Raw genomic sequence first — 22,979 nt, 5'->3', positions numbered from 1 at the left:
ATTTTTGAATAACTTTTCTTCTGAAAGTCCTAGAGACTTGTGCATTTCATGATTAATAAAGGGTGGCCTGCCACACAACCACACCGAATTTCAGCACGTTTCGAGCAAGCAGCGTGGAGTTATTCCAATTAATCCCTAATATGGGTTAGGGTTGCAATTAGGGTTAGGGTTAGGGATGAATGCCCATTGGAGATCAAGATATTCTTCAATAACTTTCTTTCTGAAGGTCATAAAGACTTGGAAGTTGGTTCCATCTCTACTAATGTGGGTATGCCCGATCCATTGGTACCACCCCGAGCTCCTACGACCTTTGGAAGGGTTAGGGTTAGGGTTGTGATTAGTGTTTGATTTTTGGGTTGTGATTAGGGTTAGGGTTAGGAATGAAAACCCATTGGAGATCAAGATATTCTTCAATAACTTTTTTTCTGAAGGTCATAGAGACTTGGAAGTTGGTTCCATCTCCACTAATGTGACTCTGCCCAATCCATTGGGACCATCCCTGAGCTTCTACGACCTTCGGAAATGCTGAAACAACCAAATCTCAAAAAAAAGTACAAGATATTTTTGAATAACTTTATATCTGAAAGTCCTAGAGACTTGGGCATTTCATGATTTATAAAGGGTACCCTGCCACACAACCACACCAAATTTCAGCACGTTTTGAGCAAGCAGCGCAGAGTTATTCACCCTATGGTGAATATGGGTTAGGGTTGCAATTAGGGTTAGGGTTAGGGTTGTGATTAGGGTTAGGGTTAGGGATGAATACCCATTGGAGATCAGGATATTCTTCAATAACTTTTTTCTGTAGGTCATAGAGACTTGGAAGTTGGTTTCATCTCCACTAATGTGGGTATGCCCGATCCATTGGTACCACCACCAAACTTCTACGACCTTTGGAAGGGGTAGGGTTAGGGATGTGATTAGTGTTTGATTTTTTGGTTGTGATTAGGGTTTGGGTTAGGGATGAAAACCTATAGGAGTTCAAGATATTCTTCAATAACCTTTTTTCTGAAGGTCATAGAGACTTGGAATTTGGTTCCATCTCCACTAATGTGGCTCTGCCCGATCCATTTGGGACCATCCCCGAGCTTCTACGACCTTCGGAAATGCTGAAACCACCAAATCTACAAAAAAAGGACAAGATATTAACCCTAATTTCAACCCTAACCCATATTCACCATATGGTGAATAACTCTGTACTGCTTGCTTGAAAATTGCTGAAATTCGGTGTGGGTGCATGGCTGGCTCCTTTTTATTATTCATGAAATGCCCCAAATGTCTCTACGACTTTCAGAAGGAAAGTTATTCAAAAATATCTTTTACTTTTTTTTATATATTCAGTGGTTTGTCCCCTTCCAAAGGTCATAGAAGAATATATTGATCTCCAATGGGTTTTCATTTTTAACCCTAACCCTAACCACGACCCTAACCCTAATCACAATCCTGTTCGGGCAGGATCCACTATGCGGTAGACTAAGTGGACCACTAATCAGACTGAAGGTTGCTGGTTCAAGACTGAGGATGGTACGTGTACCACTAGATGGACCAGACCTGGATCTGCTGGAGACCGAATTTCCCTAATTTGCATGTAGTTGTGTGTTGTTGCATGATTTGTGGGACAATAAAGGAATCTTAATCTTAATGCTGATGTACAACCCACAATAAAGATGTATCTTGTTCCTTTTCCACACATGCTCATACACTGGAATCAATAATATTTGCATATGAATTTAAGAAGTAATAGTAAAGTAATAATAATTCAAGTGCATGAATTATAAGTATTTTCTTTTAAACCTGCCTTACTTTTCTTGGAATCTTCTTGGGAGCTACCACAATAGGAGAACTATGAAAAGTTAGAAATCAAATGAATTAGTCAAAATGATGAGACAGTAAAACAAAATCGAGGGACTGAGTAAATGGCAGTGTAAGACATGTATCATCAAGATAATGGTTTTATTGTTGTATTTTACATAACTTTGACACAGCATGACTCAATAACGGGGACTGACCAACTATTGCCAGTATTTTAAAAGAGGAACTACCAGCATGTCAACCCACACTGCTCTCCCTCAAGCAATGACTCCACCACTATCAGGGACCATATTCATAAAACTTCCTAGTACAGATGCCCGTAGTCACCTCTAACTCTACGAAATGTCTTAGAAGTGTATTATCTTTCCAAGGATATTTTTAGGATTAAGATGTTTTACAATAAATTCCCGGTACAGTTAAGATTAGATCCTGGTGAAGATAAAAATAGTTCCTGAAGAAATATCCTGAGGAGAAAAGGGATATAAGGGGGGATGACTGTAATATATATATATATATATATATATATATATTACATATATATGTATATATATATATACATATATATATGTATATATATATATATACATATATATAGCTCTGTGAATATATATGTATATATTCACAGAGCTTGAGGAAAAATGGGATCAGCCTCTCAGTGGCCATTAAACCACTGTTGGGTACAACCCGTGGACAAATGTAAAGACTTATGTGTTTATGTCGCCAAATTTGCATGAGTTGCATATATTAATTTCAGCATTGCATGTACGTCAGTCAGCACATTGTGTATATTTTTGCTTGGGAATCTGACACCAGCGATCTTTTTGCTCAACAATTATTATCATTAAAACCAGCCACTAGGAATACTCTTTTGGGTAGTTCTAGTGCCGGTCCTAAGCCCGGATAAATGGTGAGGGTTGCGTCAGGAAGGGCATCCGGCCTAAAACTTGTGCCAAAACAAACATGCGGATAACAAATAGGAGGGGTAGTGGATATATTGGCAGATGATCCGCTGTGGTGAACCCGAAAAGGGAGCAGCCGAAAGATGAAGAAGAAGAATTATTATCATTAAATTTGATAAAAATACAAACAATAGTTATCAATTGTTTGCCTGTAAAATCGCTATCCAATTTCTAATGGGTTACTTACAATATCAAATCTGCTTATTAACGGTGCTAGTTGTTGTCTTGGTGTTTAGGGGAATAGTGATCTTTCATGTAATCAGTATGTGCATGAGAATCAAATCTAATCAAATCAAATTTTATTTGTATAGCCCAAATTCACAAAACACATTTTGCCTCAGAGGGCTTTACAATCTGTACAGGTAGTGACACCCTCTGTCCTTAGACCCTCAGTTCTAGTGAGGAAAAACTTGCCCACAAAAAACCCTTTTAACAGGGAAAAGAAGGCGGAAGAAACCTCAGGGAGAGCCACAGAGGAGGGATCCCTCTCCCAGGACGGACAGATGCAATGGATGTCACGTGTACATAACAACGCAACAGAAACATATTGTACAATTACAATAAAAACAATGATTACAGTAGCAGAACAGGTTTTGGTACTCGGGAGATCATGTGTTGCAACATGTGTTACAAATTCAGTTTACTTTTTTAAATCACCGCGAACATCTATAACAATGTGATGAACCCACATGGTTCTGTAGCTGCAGCTGAACCAACCACATGAGCGGTCCTACATTTCCCAGATTGCTGTGCGCGCGGACCCCGCCCTTTCCTCTCCCTAACTTTTGTGTGGTGGGTTTTTGTGTTTTGCAGTGATTTGATTGCTCGGCCTCAGCGATGTAATTTGGCTCGGACACACCTCGCCCTGCACCACCGCCACCGACCGTCCTCTTCATCTTCATCCTCCCAGAAACAAGCAACACTGCCGGGCTCTGTTCAGCGGTCTCTCTCTGGGGGTGGACCGCCGACAGCTTCGAGCCAGAGTCTCTTTCCCACGGAGCCTCACCGGGCAACGTTTTTTCTGGTCGTGCGTAGTTGTCAGTAAAGAGGCAGCTGTCAAAGTCGGCCCCCTTCTTCCTTACGCAGAGCTGTATGGATGTGAAACCGAGTCCGGGGCTGTCGGTGCCGATTTAAGAGGCAATGCGTCCCGTGCCAGGCCAAGACGAGGACGGAGCTGGGATGTCTTCTGGTTAGCAGCCACAACGTCTTCTGGGCCACGAAACACGGATTACTTAGCGCGTTAGTCCGCCGTCAAAACGTCATCTATAGTTCTGTTTGTTACACTTCCCTCTGTTGTTGTCAGTGAGACGGTCGATGGGAACCAGAAACAATAACAGACACAAGATGACGAAGAAGCGATAACTTGGTTCGCTCATTATTAATAAAAAAACTAATTATCCTTTAGCCGTGGCACGACGTTAAGCTAAGCTAGCTGTGCATAACAACAAAAGCTAAATGCCTAACCCGTGTTCACTGACACAACAGGCTGTAGTGACAAGCTAATGTTCATAACATGTAAAAGCTAAGTGGCTAGGTTGTGATGTGTTTAGCTTAGCCTAGCAGGGGGACAAACATGGTTACAAAGTAATTAGCAGGGAGAGAAGAAGGTGTGATACCAGGACTGATTTGAGCCTCACAACTTCAGACTATATCACTACAACAGCCCGACCCGTCGAACATGGAGGGAAATGTACAGCAACAGAAAGCGACCCCTCTATCTCGGGAGCTGACGAGGATATTCAACAGCTACAACAAGCACTCCATCCAGCTGAAGAAGAACCTGAAGGAGACCAACTCTTTCTTCCGGGAAATCAGACAAAACTACAGCAATGCCTGTGCATCCACCATGAGCTCGGATTCAGCTTCTCTGGAGGCAGGTAGGTCTGAACAACGCATGCAGCTGCAGCAGCAACATCTGGATACACCTGCATGCAACTGCACTTACATGGCCCAATCAGCTCTGCGGTTAAACTATATTATTCTGTGGTGACCCATCGTGACCGATCTGACAGGTTGCCCATTGGCAAGTGGTTTCTCCGCCAACACGCAGACTGAGAAAAATGCATTAATTAGGGTTGGGGAAAACTAAAGAGATTAAGCCCCCTTTCAAAAGCATGAGCTGACTAAGTGCTCCAAATATGCTGAGATCTCTGTGCTCTCTAACTGGCTGAGGTCATGGGCTGTCAGGCACTCATTCTGGTCTTTCATGCCAGTTGTATGTATGAGTGTTACTGTGTGTAACTGCCTGATAAGGTTTACTTTTAGACTTGAAGTCCAACTTTAAAATGACCATTTTGCTTAATCACATTTGTTCGTTGCAATCACCTCATTTATTAAAAATGTTTTTCACAGCTCCATTTGTCAAAAGATTTAATCAGCACTGTGATCTTTTTCTTTCGCAATATGATATAATTGCTCAATTCTATGAAACATGGTTTAAGTGCATAGTATAAATAGTATGCAGATCAATTCTAATGCGTCACATCCCCAGGAGTGGCTAAAGCCACCAGTGCTGGTGTCCTACTCAAAGAGAAGGTTGAAATCATTTCCCCCAACATTGAATGAACAATGTTAAGCCGAAGATTATAGTCATAGTTAAGAAAAAATGGGACCATAATGCTGCCTTTCATAGGAAAAGTCAAACACATGTCTTCACCTGCTAACTCGATACATTTTTTACAAATGTCTTGGTTACACACACTAAAAAATTCACTGCTGGATCTGAGCATATGGTTTGATTGTATTTTTGTAGAGATTATAAGCAGGTTCAGCACAGTCTGTCCACTGCTCACAAGTCATGCAGTCAAACACTCAGCACAGGTTGGTCTGAAACAATGGGCTGTAAAGGTGTCATGTTAGGCCAGTAGGTGATTACAAGCAGAGGAATTCTAAATTAGAGTTACAGTAAAACCAAATGTATGTTACAAAGAAAGAAACACACTGGTGTGTGAATATGAAGTAGGTCATCAATGCTTTCTCCTCCTCTTGTTTTATAACTGTCTTTAGACGATGAGTCAGCATCACTGAGGACTGTGTCTGATACCCTCCCATAGTCTTGGCGAATTGGTTTTTCTGTTTTTGCTCCACATCTCAGAGCCAGATCAGGAAATAATAACCAAAGGAATATCAACTTTATAATATTTTAATACAGCTATTTTTGAACAGTTGGCCACTGTGTATTTTGAGAGTGAGGTTCAGATACAAAGGATAAGGTTTAGATGGCCATATTTCTGCTGACTAAGAATTCCAGGAGTGAATAACCTTTGTTTAGGGTCACTGAAGACATTTTAAATAACCACAGTCTACATCTTAACAACCTGTACTTTTTTCAGGCCAGTTTAGCTGCATCTCCTTCCCGAGCCATGAGGAAGAGTTTTTACGCAACACAGTCGGTGCTACCCCGTACATCCTGGTACTGGGCCAGGATTGTGCTGCCCGCTACCAGCTGCTCAATTGCCTTCTGGGGGAAAGGCTGCTACCGCTGGGCCCTGAGGCCGGTGAGGCTTGTGAAGGAGTCCAGGGCACTGTCTGCAAGAGGCGAAAGTTGTGTTTCACGCATGGGAGACAGACACGGCTCAGCTTGGCTCTGCCCGGCCAGTATGAACTGGTGCACCAGTTGGCAGCTAACTGTGGCCGCTGGGATACAGTTCCAAGGGAGGACCTGGAGATCCATGAGGAGTGTGAGGACCCAGCACACAGGCTGGCAGAGCTAGAGATCACCCTGCATCACCCGCTGCTACAGGTAGGCCTCAGATACAAAGTAATCATTCTAAATCTTCTTTGGCAGCACTATGTCCCATCATGGTTTAAAAAAAGGAGTCAACATTCAGCCATATTGTATTGGTCCTGACTGCCATTGCTTTGTATCCTCCTCATGAGCTTTGATACTTTTACTCAGACTGTCTAGAGGTGGATGATATGATCATGTTGCTCACTGCAGTATTTTGGGAGAAGATTCAGAATGAAGGTGAGACAAGGTAGAAGCTTGGTGTTGTTGTTTTGTTAGACAGAAATCCATTAAAAGCATCCTATCCTTTAACAAAAACTTCAAAGAAACAACATGGTAACATGTTTTAGATTGTTGGATGTGCACACAACCATCCTTGTTATAGAACATTTATAGTATTCATGTTATTCAGGGAAATGTTTGCACATTTGTATTCTTGGGGCAGAAACTGCAGCCTGTGCATGGTCCTCAGTTATAAGAACAGCAATCTGTATTTTTCATGTGATGATATAATAAATAAATAATACAAGTAAAAGTTTAATATTTTTGTATTAAAATAATTTGGAACAGTTAAAATGGTATACTTACAAAAATCTACTATCATTATGTATGTTGTGCAGTTTGCATGTGAAAGTCATGTTGTGTTGTACTGGACAACAGAATGGAAAGAATGGTCCTTAAATTTATGACACTGATTTCAATCACATGGCCTGGCCCTAAGTGTGTGTTTATTTTCTGTGTGGTGGTATTTCCTCTTGTAGCCCCCGCACAAAAAGAAAGATGAATTTCATCATTGTCTCTGGCTTGAACCAGCCTGAATTCACACATGCCTAAGCTCACAAACAGATTACTGAGCAGAACTGATTATTTCCTGTGTTGTCAGTGTTTTACTTCACTTCAGGGAAAAACATTTTTCCAGTCACTTTTCCTCTATTCAGTGCTGCTGAGAATTAGACTCTCAGGTGCATGTGGAAGTTCCATTGAAAAAGAATTGTTGAGAGAGTTGTTGGACAAAGTGATTCAGTCATGCTGGTTTTTAGCCAGTGCGACCTGAAAATCTTGTGGGAAGGAATTGATTTAGCATGGTGTAAGGATTGTAGTCATTCCTTATCATGTGCAACACGTGGAAATTAGTCTCTAATCCTTTAGACCAAGGCCCCTCAGAGAGCATCACACAGCCCCAGAAACTAGGCCGAGCTCTGCCTCAGGGCAGCCCATCCACCCAGCCCTCTTACGTAATGCTAGTGGTCTGGTGCAATTCACATGACTGGGACATGTACATAAAATCCCAAACCATTTTCTGTGATGAAGTTGCCATGGCTACATTGGAATTCTGGGATACTGGGTTGTTCCTGCTGTCACAACATTTTTTGGCTTTTTATTTTTGAATAGCGATGAGCTGTGCTATTAGAAAAAAACCTGTCGATAACTTTTTTTAAACAAATGTTTTACTCTCATCATGCACACACGTTTGATCAATGTTGTAGATTTAGTTATAATAAGTAATGTAATTAGTATTCATATAACACATTGGTTAGTGTCATATTTCCTTGTGTTAGTACATTTTAAACATTGTTTGGTAAAATGTAGGATATGGACTTTGCATTACTTTCTTCGCCAAATAGTAGGTTAAAATAGTTAACTTAAGCCTTATCTCATGAAATAAAAGGTTACTAACAAATAACAGAAAAAGTAGTCTTAGTAGTCTGTAACAGCAGTGGTAGTAAAAACAGTTATTACACTAATGTTCATTACCTCCACCAAGTAGGTTATGTTTTCTCCCCTGTCTGTTTGTTTATTTGTTTCTTAGCAAGATTACATGAAAAAAGTGAACACATTTTCCCAGGAAACGTATTGGAAGGGGAAAAACCCATTAATCTTCATTGTGGATCCTATTCTTATTCTCTCGCATTTGGAGATGTTTTTCAACATTGTCACAGTTTTGCCAGGGAATAATTCATGGATATTGATGAAAATGAATGTGCTTTACTGAGTGACATTCTTGTTTTCATGCATGACTGAAAGTTGTGGACCTGTTGTATCCTTATTGAGGCAAAAGGTTTGTGAAACTTCAGAGGACCTCAGGGATTAATGTTTGCATTATTACATATTTATAATGAAGTGTGAGCTTTATTTGATTTATTTGAAGATGTTTAATTTTTTTACTTTTTTCTCTTTCTCTACAATCCACAGTACAAGCGATAATTTCCTTATCATTTTGATGGTTGTGGATCTGTACATTTTCATCAGCTAAGTAATAACTAAAGCGACCATTCTTTGTTGAAGGAATAAGGGATTAGGTTGTCTAGGTAAGAGTAAATGAAGGCACAGAATCTCTCTGCTCACTGTGGTATTCACACTCTACTGCTATAATCACAGCACCCTGCTTTAGGGGCCAGCAGATGAGTACCAAGTGGCTAATTAGCTTCTCTTCATCCAAGAGTTTACCCACTTAACCTCGCACTGACCACGAGGAACTATAGGGTGCTAATCTATCGCCATGTTTCTAAAATTCTTTGAGGTATTCTGTTCTGTTCATTGCCAGGGCTCTGTGAATTCACGGCAGTCTGCATGTTAACAAAGAGCTGTGATGTTATAGCGATAGAAATATGGCTGAGCTTTATTTTTAAAGCGCAGCTCTTGACAAAATTACAAAATGCCTCATAAAAGGATGAAGAAGAACATTAATAAAATCAATTCAAATAACACAGATATATTGTTTTTTTTTTTTTTATCGAAAGTTTTAAGAAGAGATAGTGTTGGACAATATGGCCAAAACACATCATAAATACATATTTATTTCATGTTTCAAGACTCCTGAGTGAAGGTTGTAGTTTTAAACTCCTCTTTATAAGCAGATTGTGACAATCAATTGATAAACAGCAAAATATTTTACTAATCTGGGGTTGAGCAATTAGGTGTTATACCTCCTCACTGTGCTCACACAATGTATAAGCAATATATCAATATATATTGAACATTTGCTCTATCGCCATTGATGAAAATTACATTGAGATAATTATTGATGTTAATTTAGTCCCCTGCCCTAGATTTAACAGCAATGACAGATATAGAAAATCTGAATCTAATTCAGTCCACAGTTTCGGGTCAGTCCACTATCGGCTGATGATGTTGAATTTCTTAATACATGATATGTATGGGCCTGGTTTGGTAAAGCCTTAAAAGTCAATAATGAAATTTAAATAAGAAAATGAGAACAGGCCACAAATGGTATTATTTTATAAAGTTTTCAGTTACAATCCTTGCAGCGGCTCTTTTGACCAGTTGAAGGTGACGTAGGTAGCCTAAATAAATCAGCTGTGAAGAAATAAAGGCATGTTTAAGTCCTCAGATGATCAAAGAGATTTAATCTTTAAAATTAACTTAAGTTGGAAGAAGCAGGAGCTAACAACCATCTTAACTTTGTTATCAAAACAAAGGCAAGAATCACTCACATAATTTTTCTTGCCTCTGGCTTAATTTAGTTTGAAAGGGCTCCCAGGTTGCACACTGTCTGACTGAGATAAATTGATGTGGCAAACAACAGTATTTCTCTCAGAAGCCACCCTAATGCAAATAGATGAAAACTGTAACTTAACTGAGTCAGACGATAGCGTAATGCTAGCTCATACCCACATATTTTGAAGCCATACAAAAAACAAAATAGTAACATCAAAATAGCCCACGGATATTCTCCTGAGGGGGTATTGTTTCGAATGGTCCGCAGTAGCGCAACTCAAACCATCGCATTGATTTTGACTGGGTGTGAACAAATGTTAGCAGGCTATCTTTGTTCCAATGGCACTGCTCAGATGGGCTCTGCTCTTGTTCCTTGGAGACAGGACTGACTGTCTCCTTTGTGCAGCTGCTGGTAATTTCTGCCTCATTTCCCTGGCTGACTTTTTCCCTGTCATAGTCTCTCTCCCAAGTCCTATGAGAGTTTGTTTTTGTTAATGTTGTTATTTATCAGGGAATAGAGCAAAGCTTTTTTACTTCTGTCATTTTTCTGCCCTGTCACAGACATTCCCAAGACCTCCACAAATATTTATGTCTCAGTTTGTGTACAGGGGCATGTGATATGTGTGGATGTGTTGCTTTCCCTCCTGCACTGGCATAAATTGGTTTGAAAACTGTGCTCCCAATTGCCTGAACACTTTATATAACAGGAGTCATAAATTTGCTGTTAAGATGTGGTCCTCTGTACATTGTAATTTTTGTCAAGACATAAAAGAGTCATTTCAAAATTTTAAAATATAAAATTTGTTTGGTTTGTAAATCTGATATTTTCTACATATTTTTGTGAAATGATAACTGATTATACAACTAATTTTCAAGACATCTGAAATGAGTTCTATATATAGAACTATATAATCTATATAATACTGATATTGGCATTAGCACCCAAAAAATCGCTTAATCTCTACTATTTCCATAACCAGACAGAAGACAAAGATACATCATCAGTCATTTGGAGTTTCTGGCCACTTGTGTAGGTCCAGGAGACACTGTCGTTTTGCTCATAATTGGGTTTCCACTAACTCCTGGAGGACGATTCGAGCTCTTAAGCTGCTAAATGCTCCACTATGTTTACTCACTAGTCACTTTGTCTTTCTGCTCCTCATCTTCTTGTCAACTCCTGCAGCCCGAAACAATTGTTATGACAGTGAGAGTCTGAGTTGTGTGCCAAAAAGCAAAAGCTGAAAGATGCCATTCAATTTCTTAGACCTTAGTGCAACTCATGAGTGGGGTGATCATTTTCTGTTGGCTTGAGACAAATCACACAGTCATCTTATTCATTTTTACTACAAAAATAAGGATTAATCTGTTCCATTCAACTCAATTACTTTTGATTCAGTCGCATTTTCATAAAACTCAAATAAATCCAGTAATATCCTTCTCAGATTAAAATTATTTGGGTAAATTAATTTTTTTTATGGAACCACATTTCCTAATAATCACCTGTAAATAAATCAGTTCGCTTGGACTAAAATGAACCTTCTTGTGGTTTGTCTACAGGAAGCAAAGGTCATGGTGGTGCCTTGTCCAAGTGTCCAGCCCATTGAGGAGGCCCTGGAAGACTGCACTCGCAGCGTGATCCCCATCATACTCTACGCCATCAACCAGGACTCTCTTTCCACAGAGCAGGTGGCAGAGCTCTGGAAGGTCAAAGAGCTGCTCTTCTTTCCCATCTGTTTTATTCGTATCCCTCACACCATTCCAGTAGCCTCCCCAGAACCTGGCCGCCATGCAGAGAAGGAGAAAGAGAGAGAGAAGAGCGCCCTCCACAAGCAGCTGCTGTCCCTTGGGTTCCTCAGTAGTCCGTCAGGAAACTGCACCTGTGGTGCCCCTACACAGGTGTCCACCCCAGGCTCCAAGCCCCAGAGCACGCTGGGCGAGGCTTTTGAAAGACTGCATCGGTTGCTGGTGCCATTCACTCGCCAAGTGCTTCAAAACCAGCAGGTGGAGGCTGCCAGTCTGCTTAACGGGATACATTGTCGATGTCTAGATCTTTTCATCAACCAGGTCAGAGGATGATGCCTCCTAGCTCTGTTCATCTGTGTAATCTGATTTTTTTTTACTGTTTAGGAGTCATGTGACAGTTGTTACTACCACTGCTTTGTCTCAGACAGCTTTCCCTCCCAAAATAAATCACCAAAGATGCTCTCAGACATGCACTGAACTCCATGTTCATGCATACGGAATCCGCAGAACCTCCGGATTCCGTATGCATGAACACAAATGGCCGAGAGTGAGAGGCTGCACAGTTTCTGTGGACTTTCTCCACCTGGCCTAGTATAATGTCCGAAGAAATTCAGGAGAAGCAGGGAATCCCCTACTGGATTCACCGTGAGCTAGTCATACACATAGAAAACACCAAAGAAGGTGTCAAGAGAGTTTGTGGTGTTGAGTGCTGACGCCGTTATCTGTGTGTTGTAAAGAAAATCATGTGATCCCCACAGTGGAGTTAATATGTCGCTCTCTGCCTGCTGCACCCGGCTCACCTGAATAATGCAGAGGATTTGTTGCTGTTGTGAATACATCTGTGCAGAGAACCCCCCACTGTGTTGTTCATGTGTGAAAGGCAAACTGTGGGTACACTCCGTAGCCAATTCTTCGGGTTTTACCCAGGGGTCATGTCTGAAAATGTCTTAAGAGACCTTTTGTCCATTCTGCTCCACTTTCTTGCAGGCCTTTGACATGCAGAGGGACCTGCAGATAACACCACGCAGGCTGGAGTACACCCGTGAGAAAGAAGGTGAACTGTTCACCTCCCTTATGGCCATTGCTAACCGCAAACAGGAAGAGATGAAGGAGATGATTGTGGAGACACTCGGCAGCATGAAGGAGCAGTTACTGGAGGACGCTGCCAACCTGGAGTTTACAGGTTAATGAGGACTTTAATTGATTCAATTCAATTCAATTCAATTTTATTTATATAGCGCCAATTAATAATTTACATTATCTCAAGGCACTTTACATTTAAAAAGACATAATTTTGATTTGGCTTCACGTGAACAGTTCAAAGCCATTATTTTATAGTTACGGACTTCAATCCACAGGGGTGCTCACATATAACATTCAGAGCACAAACTGCACGTAGTAAAGTGTAGTATAACATCAATGTGTCGCACATCACACTTTATACAACAAAATTGTTTGTCATTTGGGCAACACTTTGCTTTTTTTATGTCACATGGGTGCATGAAACAATTTTGTATGAAGTTAACACAACCAAACATGGAGGCGAGTAAACGTGACACAGAACATGGTTATTCCAAAGAGGAGAACTACTCTGTCCTGCCAAGAAAAAACAAGGAGCTCATGCCTAAAAGAGGGAGTACCTCTAGCCCATTGACGTGGCCACAACAACCTCAAACACCACTTTTTTATCACCAAAATCATGTCAAACCATATGGGGGGTCTAAAGTACAGTCAATCCCTTAAAACAAAGTCAGACCTTGCAGATTTACCACACGGCGAAGAATTAGATAGATGGAAGGAGTGAACAGCCTCAGTTGCAACTTACATCTGCAAAGACATCGTTGTGAAGGGAGTGTTTGTGAGTTGGTGCTAACATTCCAAGCAGATATGTAATGTCGTGAGAAACAGGCCTTTCCAAGTGATATGTTTTTGGAAATGAAATGATGTATATGAACATGTGAGATTTATGTCATATTGCATAGCCCCCATGTGTGAGGGCAGTCAGCTGCTGTCAGGCTTCTCAGAATGAGAAATTACTTTTTACCATGCTTATTATACTGTACTTGGAACTGGAAGCATGTCATTAAGTTGCATGTTTTCCAAATTTGGAAATGTGATTTCCCACGAACTGTATAGACTCCAGTAAATGTGATACACTGGTTTCCTATTTGATGACTAAACAATGACCACATGTGCCTGATTTAAATTGCCCTTACAACTTCAAGTTATAAGATAGAAATAAGAAAGGATTCTTTCTATTTTATTTGTATTGAAGAAGATGGCTGAAGCTTGATACCCAGACTTAAGACTATTCAGAGTCAGGGGTTTTACAGGACTGTAATAAACACAACCAATCGTTTGGACCTAATGAAAAGCTGGAAGTTAGCGAGCGTGTCACAGAAACGTCAGCTTCTAGCAGTTGTCATGTATTGCACATTCATGTGGGTGTAACTGGAGAGGGACAATGGGAGGGGGTGGGAAGGAGAATTTGCGTTGCATTCGCCGCCTGCCCTTGCTAGCTTTATCCAGGATTACCAACCCTAAATTTAAAGGCAAGAGTAAATGTCCATATTGCTGAAAACCATAAGTCACAAATCTGTCTAAAGGGTATTTAGAACCTCTACAACACACACCTTTTCTTTATACCCTTTGTTTCCATATGTAAATAAGGAAAATATTTATTTCCCTTCCATTGTACGATTTCCATTGTAGAAATTCACACATTTCATGAGATGCATTGAATAAGAACAAACTTGTTGTAAGCTAAATATACTTTATTACTAGAAATTTTTACATTTTGTTTCAGTCATCAATAATTTCTGTTTTTTATTTTATTTAATTATTGCCACAATAATTGACCAATTCCTTTCAACTGCAGACATCATTGTAACAACCAATGGAGAGCCCGTTACGTCAAAGGAGATCAAATCTTGCATCCACCAGATCCAGGAGCTGATAGTGGTCCGTTTGAATCAGGCTGTGGCGAATAAACTGACCAGCTCTGTGGATTATCTGAGGGAGAGCTTCGTAGGAACTCTGGAAAGATGCCTCAACAGTCTTGAAAAGTCCACCATTGACTCTTACGTCCACAATATCACCTCCAATCACCTCAAACAGGTGGGCAGACCGACTGGAAGCTTATGTGGTGTGCAGGCACATAGTGTGCAGATGATGATATGTGAGCAGTATTATTATATTATTTTGTTTTGTGTTAATCACTGCAGTAAGGTTTTCATTTTACAATAATAATGATTCCAATGGGAAGAAAGCTGGAGACAGAAGGAACATTTGATCCATTTGACATTTATATTTTTACAAAGAAAACACTGGGGAGTACACTATGAAACAATAGTATTGTAGAGAACCAAACCAAAACAAAGGTTTCATTATAGGGTCAGAAAAATGATAATATTAGAACTAATAATCACAAAAACAAAAATGCTATTTCAGTCTCCATCAACTTCACTTAGCTTCAGTGTCAGAGGCTTGACGACTAAGATATAAAATGTACTTGCATCTCCACATTTACAGTGTTGTGTTTCTTGTCTGTCACAGTTATTAAATGCTGCCTATCATGTGGAGGTCACATTTCACTCAGGATCCTCTGTCACACGACTCGTCTGGGAACAAATCAAACAGGTCTTTGTCTATAACATTCTGTAGAAGGAGTTTCTAAATGTTTTCTGAATTGTGACTTTCTAAAGGATGTGTTTTATCATTTAACCTTTTGTCTCCCTCTCAGATAATCCACAGGATAACATTCGTGAACCCTCCTGCCATCACTCCAGAGTGGAAGCGAAAAGTGGCCCAGGACGCCATAGAAAGCCTCAGTGCTGCCAAACTGGCCCGAAGCATCTGCTCCCAGTTCAGGACTCGCCTCAACAGTTCCCATGAGGCCTTTGCAGCATCTCTGCGCCAGGTTTACCTTCATTCTCTTCTTTACTGTCTTTACTTAGTAAATGCCTCCTCTCTTTCAACAAACTGTCCTTGTTTAAAGACTTAAAATTACTATTATAATGACAAATACAAGAAGTTATGGTTGTAATCAAAAAAAATCCACTGCCATGAAACCCTTTAGTGAGATGATCCACAAAGTAGACATTGTTTAATGAAGATTAGAGTGTCCAGTAGTTTTTGTGTAATCCTGCAAACAAACCAGCCAACAAACAGAGGGGTGAACACATATCTTCCTTGTTTGAGTTAATTAGTTGAATCATTTATCATTTGCTCATAAAAATCAGAAACCGTACCCCAATAAATAAATAATTTGGGGTATAGATATTTTATGTTTTAGATGTACATTTGGTTATTGGTTTGTTTGATTTGTAAGCAAGATTATGATCCAGGCTTTCTTTAAATCAGTTTCTTTAACATTTTGATGTAGGGCATATTTTGACATTTCCACTGATTTCCCAGGAAATAATTCACTTGAAAAATCAGGAACATTGAGGGAACTGATATCTGAGTGTTGTAACTAGATTGAATTTAGGGGGACTCACTGGAGCTTTGTGCTCAACTGAGTGCCATTCAAGTCTCTTGTACTTTAACACTTTGTCGGTTGTATAATATCATGAGTTACATCTCTGCAGGCACTTTTTGTTGGCTCTTACTATGGCCACGTCCACGCTAATATGTTTGCTTGGATCGATGATGAGGTGGAACTGTCACTGTCTTGTAATATCATATCAATGTTGAGATTCTGTCTGAACTGATATCCAATTAGGAAGCGATGTGGATGTTTGAAACTCTAGAGCAGTATGTACGTCAGGCGTTAACTTAGTGTGGCTGTCACTTCAGGCCCTGCACATCTCGTGGTTCAGTTTAATTCATTTCTCTTCACTTGAATTGCTTCCCAATTGTGCAAATAGCTTTTACTCCCTCCATGAAGTCCCTTACAAATCAGATTCAGTTAAATTGCTCTGATGATAATCATCACATGATTGTGTGGCTCATATCACTCACTATGTCTTCATGCTCCCAAATTCTTATATTTGAATGCAGTTAGGACAGTCTTATAGATGGAGTGATGTTGTAGTTTTTTTGTTTGTTTTTTTTGATGTGCAGAAATCTTATGATTTCATTTAGTTATGTATCTGACTGAGTAATTTAGTGCAATGAAGTTGAATAATCCTAATAACAAAATGAGTTTGTGTCTCTGTCGAATATAAGAAAACAAGACATTCAACACTTTAACTCAGATCACACCATGACCACCCAATTGTCTAATAGTTTTTAGCCTAGTATCTGTGAGTAGATGGACACAAACCAGCTCAGGTCAAATTCCCAGACCATATTTACATGTTGATTATTAAATAAAGTACAGTCAAGGCAGCAGACATGGTGACGCAGCCTGAAGGTCAGTGTGAATGTCACATGAGAAAAAGTTTGTTCTTATGTTTTACTCTTAAGTTCCAGCTGTACAAAAAGCAAACAGGGGTTCGCTTCGTGGAGGGAGTTTATGAAAATATTTACAAAGACGGTCATCCATCTTCTGAGGAGAAGCTGTATCAAGAGCTGTGCATTTAAAAATCATCTTGACAAATGACGACACTGACAGAGGTCAAGGCAGCTGACCTGTAGTTTGAATTATGTAGTTCAAAGAAGAGACGAAAAAAGTAAATACTGATTCAAAAATATACTGTTAGTCATTTATATAGCAGTAGTAGTTGTACAATATTTATTTCTCTGTATTTGATGTTCTCAGGATAAACATCTTTATTTTTAATTTGCATAATCATTGAATAATCTGGACCAGTACTCAATGCTATCAGCACGGTGATAAGTCGTCTTAAAAATGTAAATAATGTCACGACAGACACTGGTCATAGAAACAGCTGTTCATAGCTCTTTATGCTGAGCATGCAATCTCTTATGTTCGCAGTTGGAGGAGGGTCATACAGGGCGTCTGGAGCGTACTGAGGACCTGTGGCTGCGTGTGAGGAAGGACCACGCCCCTCGGTTGGCCCGCCTGTCTCTGGAAAGCCGCTCCCTACGTGATGTTCTGCTGCACGGTGAGTCACCACAAAATCCTTCCTTTGTTAACATGTAACAACAAAATTACAGTCAGAGTCTGGAAAAACAATCATTGTAAATTTTATCTCATTTCTGACACTAGTTTCATTAAATTTAGATAATATAAATATACAGATATTCTCAATTTCAAACATTTAACTAATCTACACAAGATGTCTTCTCTTTCTCTGTAAAGTATTAAACTCAGGTTTGACGGCAGCACAGAGAAATTTGTGAAAGTGACAAACTCTGTTCATACATGATGCTGCAGAGTGAACTAACAATAAGCATTTTTAACTCCATGTAAGAAAATATATTTTATAGAGAAATTTAGAGAGATGCACAACATGAAACCTAATCAACCTAAAGTACAAGACAAATGTGCAAACTACTAATTCTAGAGAAAGAGGTTTTACTTCGCATGTGATTTTCTTTCTACTTTGTGGTTAAAAACTTTCTTTATTCTTACAGGTAAGCCTAAGCTTGGGCGAGAGTTGGGTCGAGGCCAGTACGGAGTTGTGTACTTGTGTGACAGCTGGGGAGGACACTACCCATGTGCCTTAAAGTCTGTGGTTCCACCTGATGATAAACACTGGAATGACCTGGCTTTAGAGTTTCACTACACAAGGTGAGTTAGTAAGAGTGAGTTTAAACATCATCACACAGAAGAGTACCAATAGCTGCTCAGCAGAAATCCTGTGTCAGGTGAGCGTAGAAAATGTCAAATGTCTCAAACAGGTTTATCAAGAGCAGAACTCTTTTCATTGGACATGACAGCTGCTTTGTTATTAACATCAAACTCGAAGTAGAAAACTAAATTTAGTTTGGAGTATTGAAGCCTTGTGTCCCCTGCGCACATCAGAGGTGTCAGTGTCTCATAAGAACTTGTCTGTTCCAACTGGCATAATGCAGCTCATTGTAAAGCTACGCTGCCTCAATGTGGACAAACAAGAATTGGGTGTGTGTCTGTTGTTTCAGGACTTTGCCAAAGCATGAAAGGCTCGTCGACCTGCATGGCTCAGTGATCGATCACACCTACGCAGGCGGCTCCAGCATCGCTGTGCTGCTCATCATGGAGCGGCTGCACAGAGACCTCTACACAGGCCTGAAGGTGAGTTGATAAGGCAGTAGATAGAAAAGGAACACTATTAATGTTTCATTAAAGTTTCATTGAAGTTTCATTGTCTTCTATCTCTCACTCTGCCACCTTTTATTTTCTCTCCCCTCTGATTTCATTTAACATGTCGTCCTGCTTCATGTGTGTCAGGCGGGTTTATCGATGAAGGACAGACTTCAGATTGCACTGGATGTGGTGGAGGGGATCCGCTTCCTGCACAGTCAAGGTCTCCTGCACAGAGACATAAAGCTAAAAAATGTTCTGGTAAGTAACTCAGAGTGGACCACACTAGTCTGTCACATTGGAGGGTGATGGAATGCTTCCCAGATGAAATGGTTGCATCACAATACTTCATGTGACTGGTTTGTAGGGATGCACTGTACACTGACATATCAGAAGCTGTAGAAAAACACGATGTTTATTCATTCAGCATAAAATGTATTGCTCTTATTTGTGTATTTTTGTGAATTAACATCAAATGTCTAACTAGAATGGTCCAACAGTCCACACAAGGTCCACACACATATAGATATCAGTCCCTTAATTATGCCAGATTTTTGTATTTATTTATTTATTATTCTCTGAGAAAACAATAAAAAACTCTTTATCACACAATCTTACAGAAAATGGAAAAAGGTTCCTGGATCCATCCCCTAAATAAGGCATGGTCCGGCAACTTCTATTTACAAAAATGTATTCAGAAATTAAAGTTGGTAGATAATTTAGATAAAATTTTATCATATAATTATGAATAAATTTTTATTTGAATAGCGCCAAATCATAATATACATTATCTCAAGGCACTTTACATAGAAGGTCAAGACCTTAAAATCGTATTTAATATAGAGAAACCCAACAGTTCCCACAATGAGCAAACAGTTTGGCGCAATATAATAGTTTCTATTATCTGAAAAGTAGAAATGAAATCAACATCACAGTAAATGCTGTGCTTATCAAATAGTATCATGGGGACATCGTGTTTTCTTTGTTTTGAAAGGCTGGAACTGCTCCATGTAGTTCTCACAGCATCTTTCCATTTAATAAATACACTGATATTAGGTTTTTTTTCTTTTCTACCTGGCCAAACAAACATCCACTCTTTCTCTCTTTTTCTTCTAGCTGGATAAACAAAATCGTGCAAAGATCACAGACCTTGGCTTCTGTAAACCAGAGGCCATGATGTCTGGGAGCATCGTAGGGACCCCCATCCACATGGCTCCAGAGCTGTTTACAGGTACGATCACTGAGCCATCACCCTGACAGTAATCACATCATGAAGCTGCTCCTGAGGGACAACTTCAAAACAATTGAATTAGTCAAAACTGTGTGGGAAAAAAACCTCCTGCCAGTGGCTGAAAAATGTTTCTGTCACATTCTTTCTTTATTAACTTAAGAGGAACCACAACCTGTAGGTCTCATTACATCTTTACACCAGATTTAAACCCAACTGCTCTTTTCCTGACAGGAAAGTATGATAACTCCGTCGACGTCTATGCCTTCGGGATCCTGTTCTGGTACCTCTGCACCGGTTCAGTAAAACTCCCAGAAGCCTTTGAGAAGTGTTCCAGCAAGGACCAGCTCTGGACTAATGTTAAAAAAGGTAAACAAGATTCAAGATTCATTTTATTGTCATTCAGACCACACACACAAGATGGGAGAACAAGATGACATTGCATCTAACTCACAAGTGTAATTTAGAATGCAGTAGGTATAAAAGCATCTTAAGTAAAAAAGAATAGAATAAATATGGTATTAACAGACATTACTCAAGTGGAAGAAATTATACATATTCAGTAAACGGATATATAAGATGTTGACAGACATGATAATTATTTCTCTATAACAGAAATGGTGTATTGGTGGTATATTGTTATGTATTGTATACAGAGAACATAGTAAATTGCAACAACACTGTGGTTGCATTCACAACTGTAAATATTCTTTATATTGTGGCCTTTTAGTTCGGGTCTTGTTTATGTTCAACAGACAAATGAATCAAAGGCTGTAAACATGACACTAAATCATCAGTTGACTCACATGAAATAATGAATTTCCAGTGAAACTTCAATCCTCCAATGTGTTTTTTATATTCTCTGGAGTCTTAGTGTTCATTACATAAGAGACAGGTTTCAGTGTTTATGATAACTATCGGAATAGTTAAGAAGCAGCTTATAGTAAAACTGCAGTTTTTTAGAGGTGTTTCTGTTATTTAGTCCACCCTCATTGGGATGAATGTGCTGGATAAAATGACAGGAACTGTCAGTATATTGAGATACAGTCCAACATAACCACAGCCTCCAAAAGGATCATGAAGGTAAATCTCTAAATAGTTCAAACAAAAGCTAAAAATCAGTGAAGGTGGAGTTTCCTGCAGTTTATTTAAACTTGTGACCAGGCTCTTGCACTGCATCATGGCAACAAGATACATTAAATTATTTGTAGTTTTGCTTTTAAATTCATGTAAAAATTACACACTTGATTTTATAAAATCCTGCGGTTTTTCATTATTTTCACTATACAAACTAACAGTTAACAAAATCTGATTTTGATGGTTTGGGGCCAGTTATTTAGTCCAAACCAGAGTTTGATCAACAGGTTGTCTGTCCACAAAGTGAGGCCTTGATGTTGACTGTCCAGGGACATGTGTCTGTGTCGTCTCCAGGTGCCCGACCAGAGCGGCTGTCTAGTTTCGACGAGGAGTGCTGGCAGCTGATGGAGGCCTGCTGGAACGGGGACCCCTCCCAGAGGCCACTGCTTGGTATCGTGGAGCCCAGATTGCAGAGCATCATGGTCCGACTCTGCAACTGCGGCTCGGAACAGAAGAGCAGCAGTCTGGAGGACTCAAACTGAAAACACTCAAGAAAAACTAATGTGTGTGTGTGTGATAAGGATTTTGATCAGAAAAAATGTATTTTTGTTGTATTTATGAAGACCTGAACAGAGAACTTCTGTTGTGCAGGTGACCGATTACAAACACACTCCTTCTTCACGTTGTTGAATTTACACTATTTATGAGGAAGTGGAACAAACCAGAATTTTTCAGATATGTGTGTTTTATTGTTTGTGCAGTGTGTATTTGTATACAAACTCTACACTATGCTTTTGTCATACCTTCCGTGCTAACTGCTACTTGGTCATAGAATTGTAACTAGATGCAAATTGTTTTAAACAGTAGTCAAGTCCCAGTATTGTGAAAAAAATATAAATATATAAAAGAATAGTTTTAGATTGTATTTAAACATTTCTGCATCTATACAAATACATCTTTTTTAATAAAATGATCTGTTACAACAAATTACACAAACTACTTTCGAGTTATTACTGCAGAGTTTGTCTTGTTGAGAAAGTTTTAACAGAATGATGTAATATGAAGCAATGTCCGTGGTTGCTATTTCGCTGGATGTGAACATTTCAAACAGTGAGTGACTTCTTTCTCCCTTGTTTTTATCTCAGTTACTTTTAGACACCTGAGAAGAAAAAAACTTTAGGAATTAACAATTGAGAAAAGGCAAACATTAGATCAGAGTGAATAGATAAAATAAACCAAATGTTATGTTGAAGAACACATTAACACTGACTCATAGTCCAACTGGGTGGAACACGGTCTGTATTACTATGGCTTGATTTGAAGAATGAAGATTGTGCGCTGATCTGATGGCCCAGACATGAGATATCCATGTAGCTATTTGTGGCACACATCATTTATAAAAGCAAACTTTTAAATGTGGTTAAATGTTTGCTCTTTAAAATGATGTGACCCACAACTAACTACATGGATATTTCATGTCTGGGCCGTCAGTCTCTTTCCAGATTCCAGATTTAATTTTGAGACAACTCACTTTTGATGATGTTACTTTTTTATAAGAAAATTAAATTCAAGTAATTCGTAAGGGTTTATTCTTTATATGATAAAATAGTCATATTAAATCACAGATTATTTCAGTGTCTTAGTACCAAATCATTTTATTTTATGATGAATACAAATGCTTTAATGTTTTATAAGATGAGACATTAAAATTTCAAAGTATAAAATTTTCAGATGTATTTCTACATCCTGTCTCCACAGGACGTCTGCATACATCGAACCGTTATGTCGCTGGAACAAAGCAGAGGAATAAACTTGGTGACTTGGTGATTATGAATGTATAGA

General features: G+C 39.3%; 1 protein-coding gene across 1 annotated transcript; it reads left to right on the top strand.

Moving 5' to 3' along the window:
* The first annotated feature begins 3,519 nt into the window (after nt 1-3,519).
* On the top strand, nt 3,520-22,124 carry dstyk (dual serine/threonine and tyrosine protein kinase). The gene is made up of 14 exons (XM_020108216.2): nt 3,520-4,648; nt 6,104-6,513; nt 11,515-12,021; nt 12,688-12,883; nt 14,579-14,817; nt 15,256-15,339; nt 15,443-15,619; nt 17,582-17,711; nt 18,184-18,340; nt 18,691-18,823; nt 18,980-19,093; nt 19,949-20,063; nt 20,295-20,429; nt 21,492-22,124. The coding sequence occupies exons 1-14, from the start codon at nt 4,450-4,452 to the stop codon at nt 21,677-21,679; spliced, it is 2,784 nt and encodes a 927-aa protein (XP_019963775.2). The 5' UTR covers nt 3,520-4,449; the 3' UTR covers nt 21,680-22,124.
* The last annotated feature ends 855 nt before the right edge of the window (nt 22,125-22,979 follow it).

Source organism: Paralichthys olivaceus, chromosome 2, assembly GCF_024713975.1.
Source record: "Paralichthys olivaceus isolate ysfri-2021 chromosome 2, ASM2471397v2, whole genome shotgun sequence".
In the NCBI taxonomy this organism is placed as follows: Eukaryota; Metazoa; Chordata; class Actinopteri; order Pleuronectiformes; family Paralichthyidae; genus Paralichthys; species Paralichthys olivaceus.
This window is presented reverse-complemented; position numbering and strand designations above follow the sequence as displayed.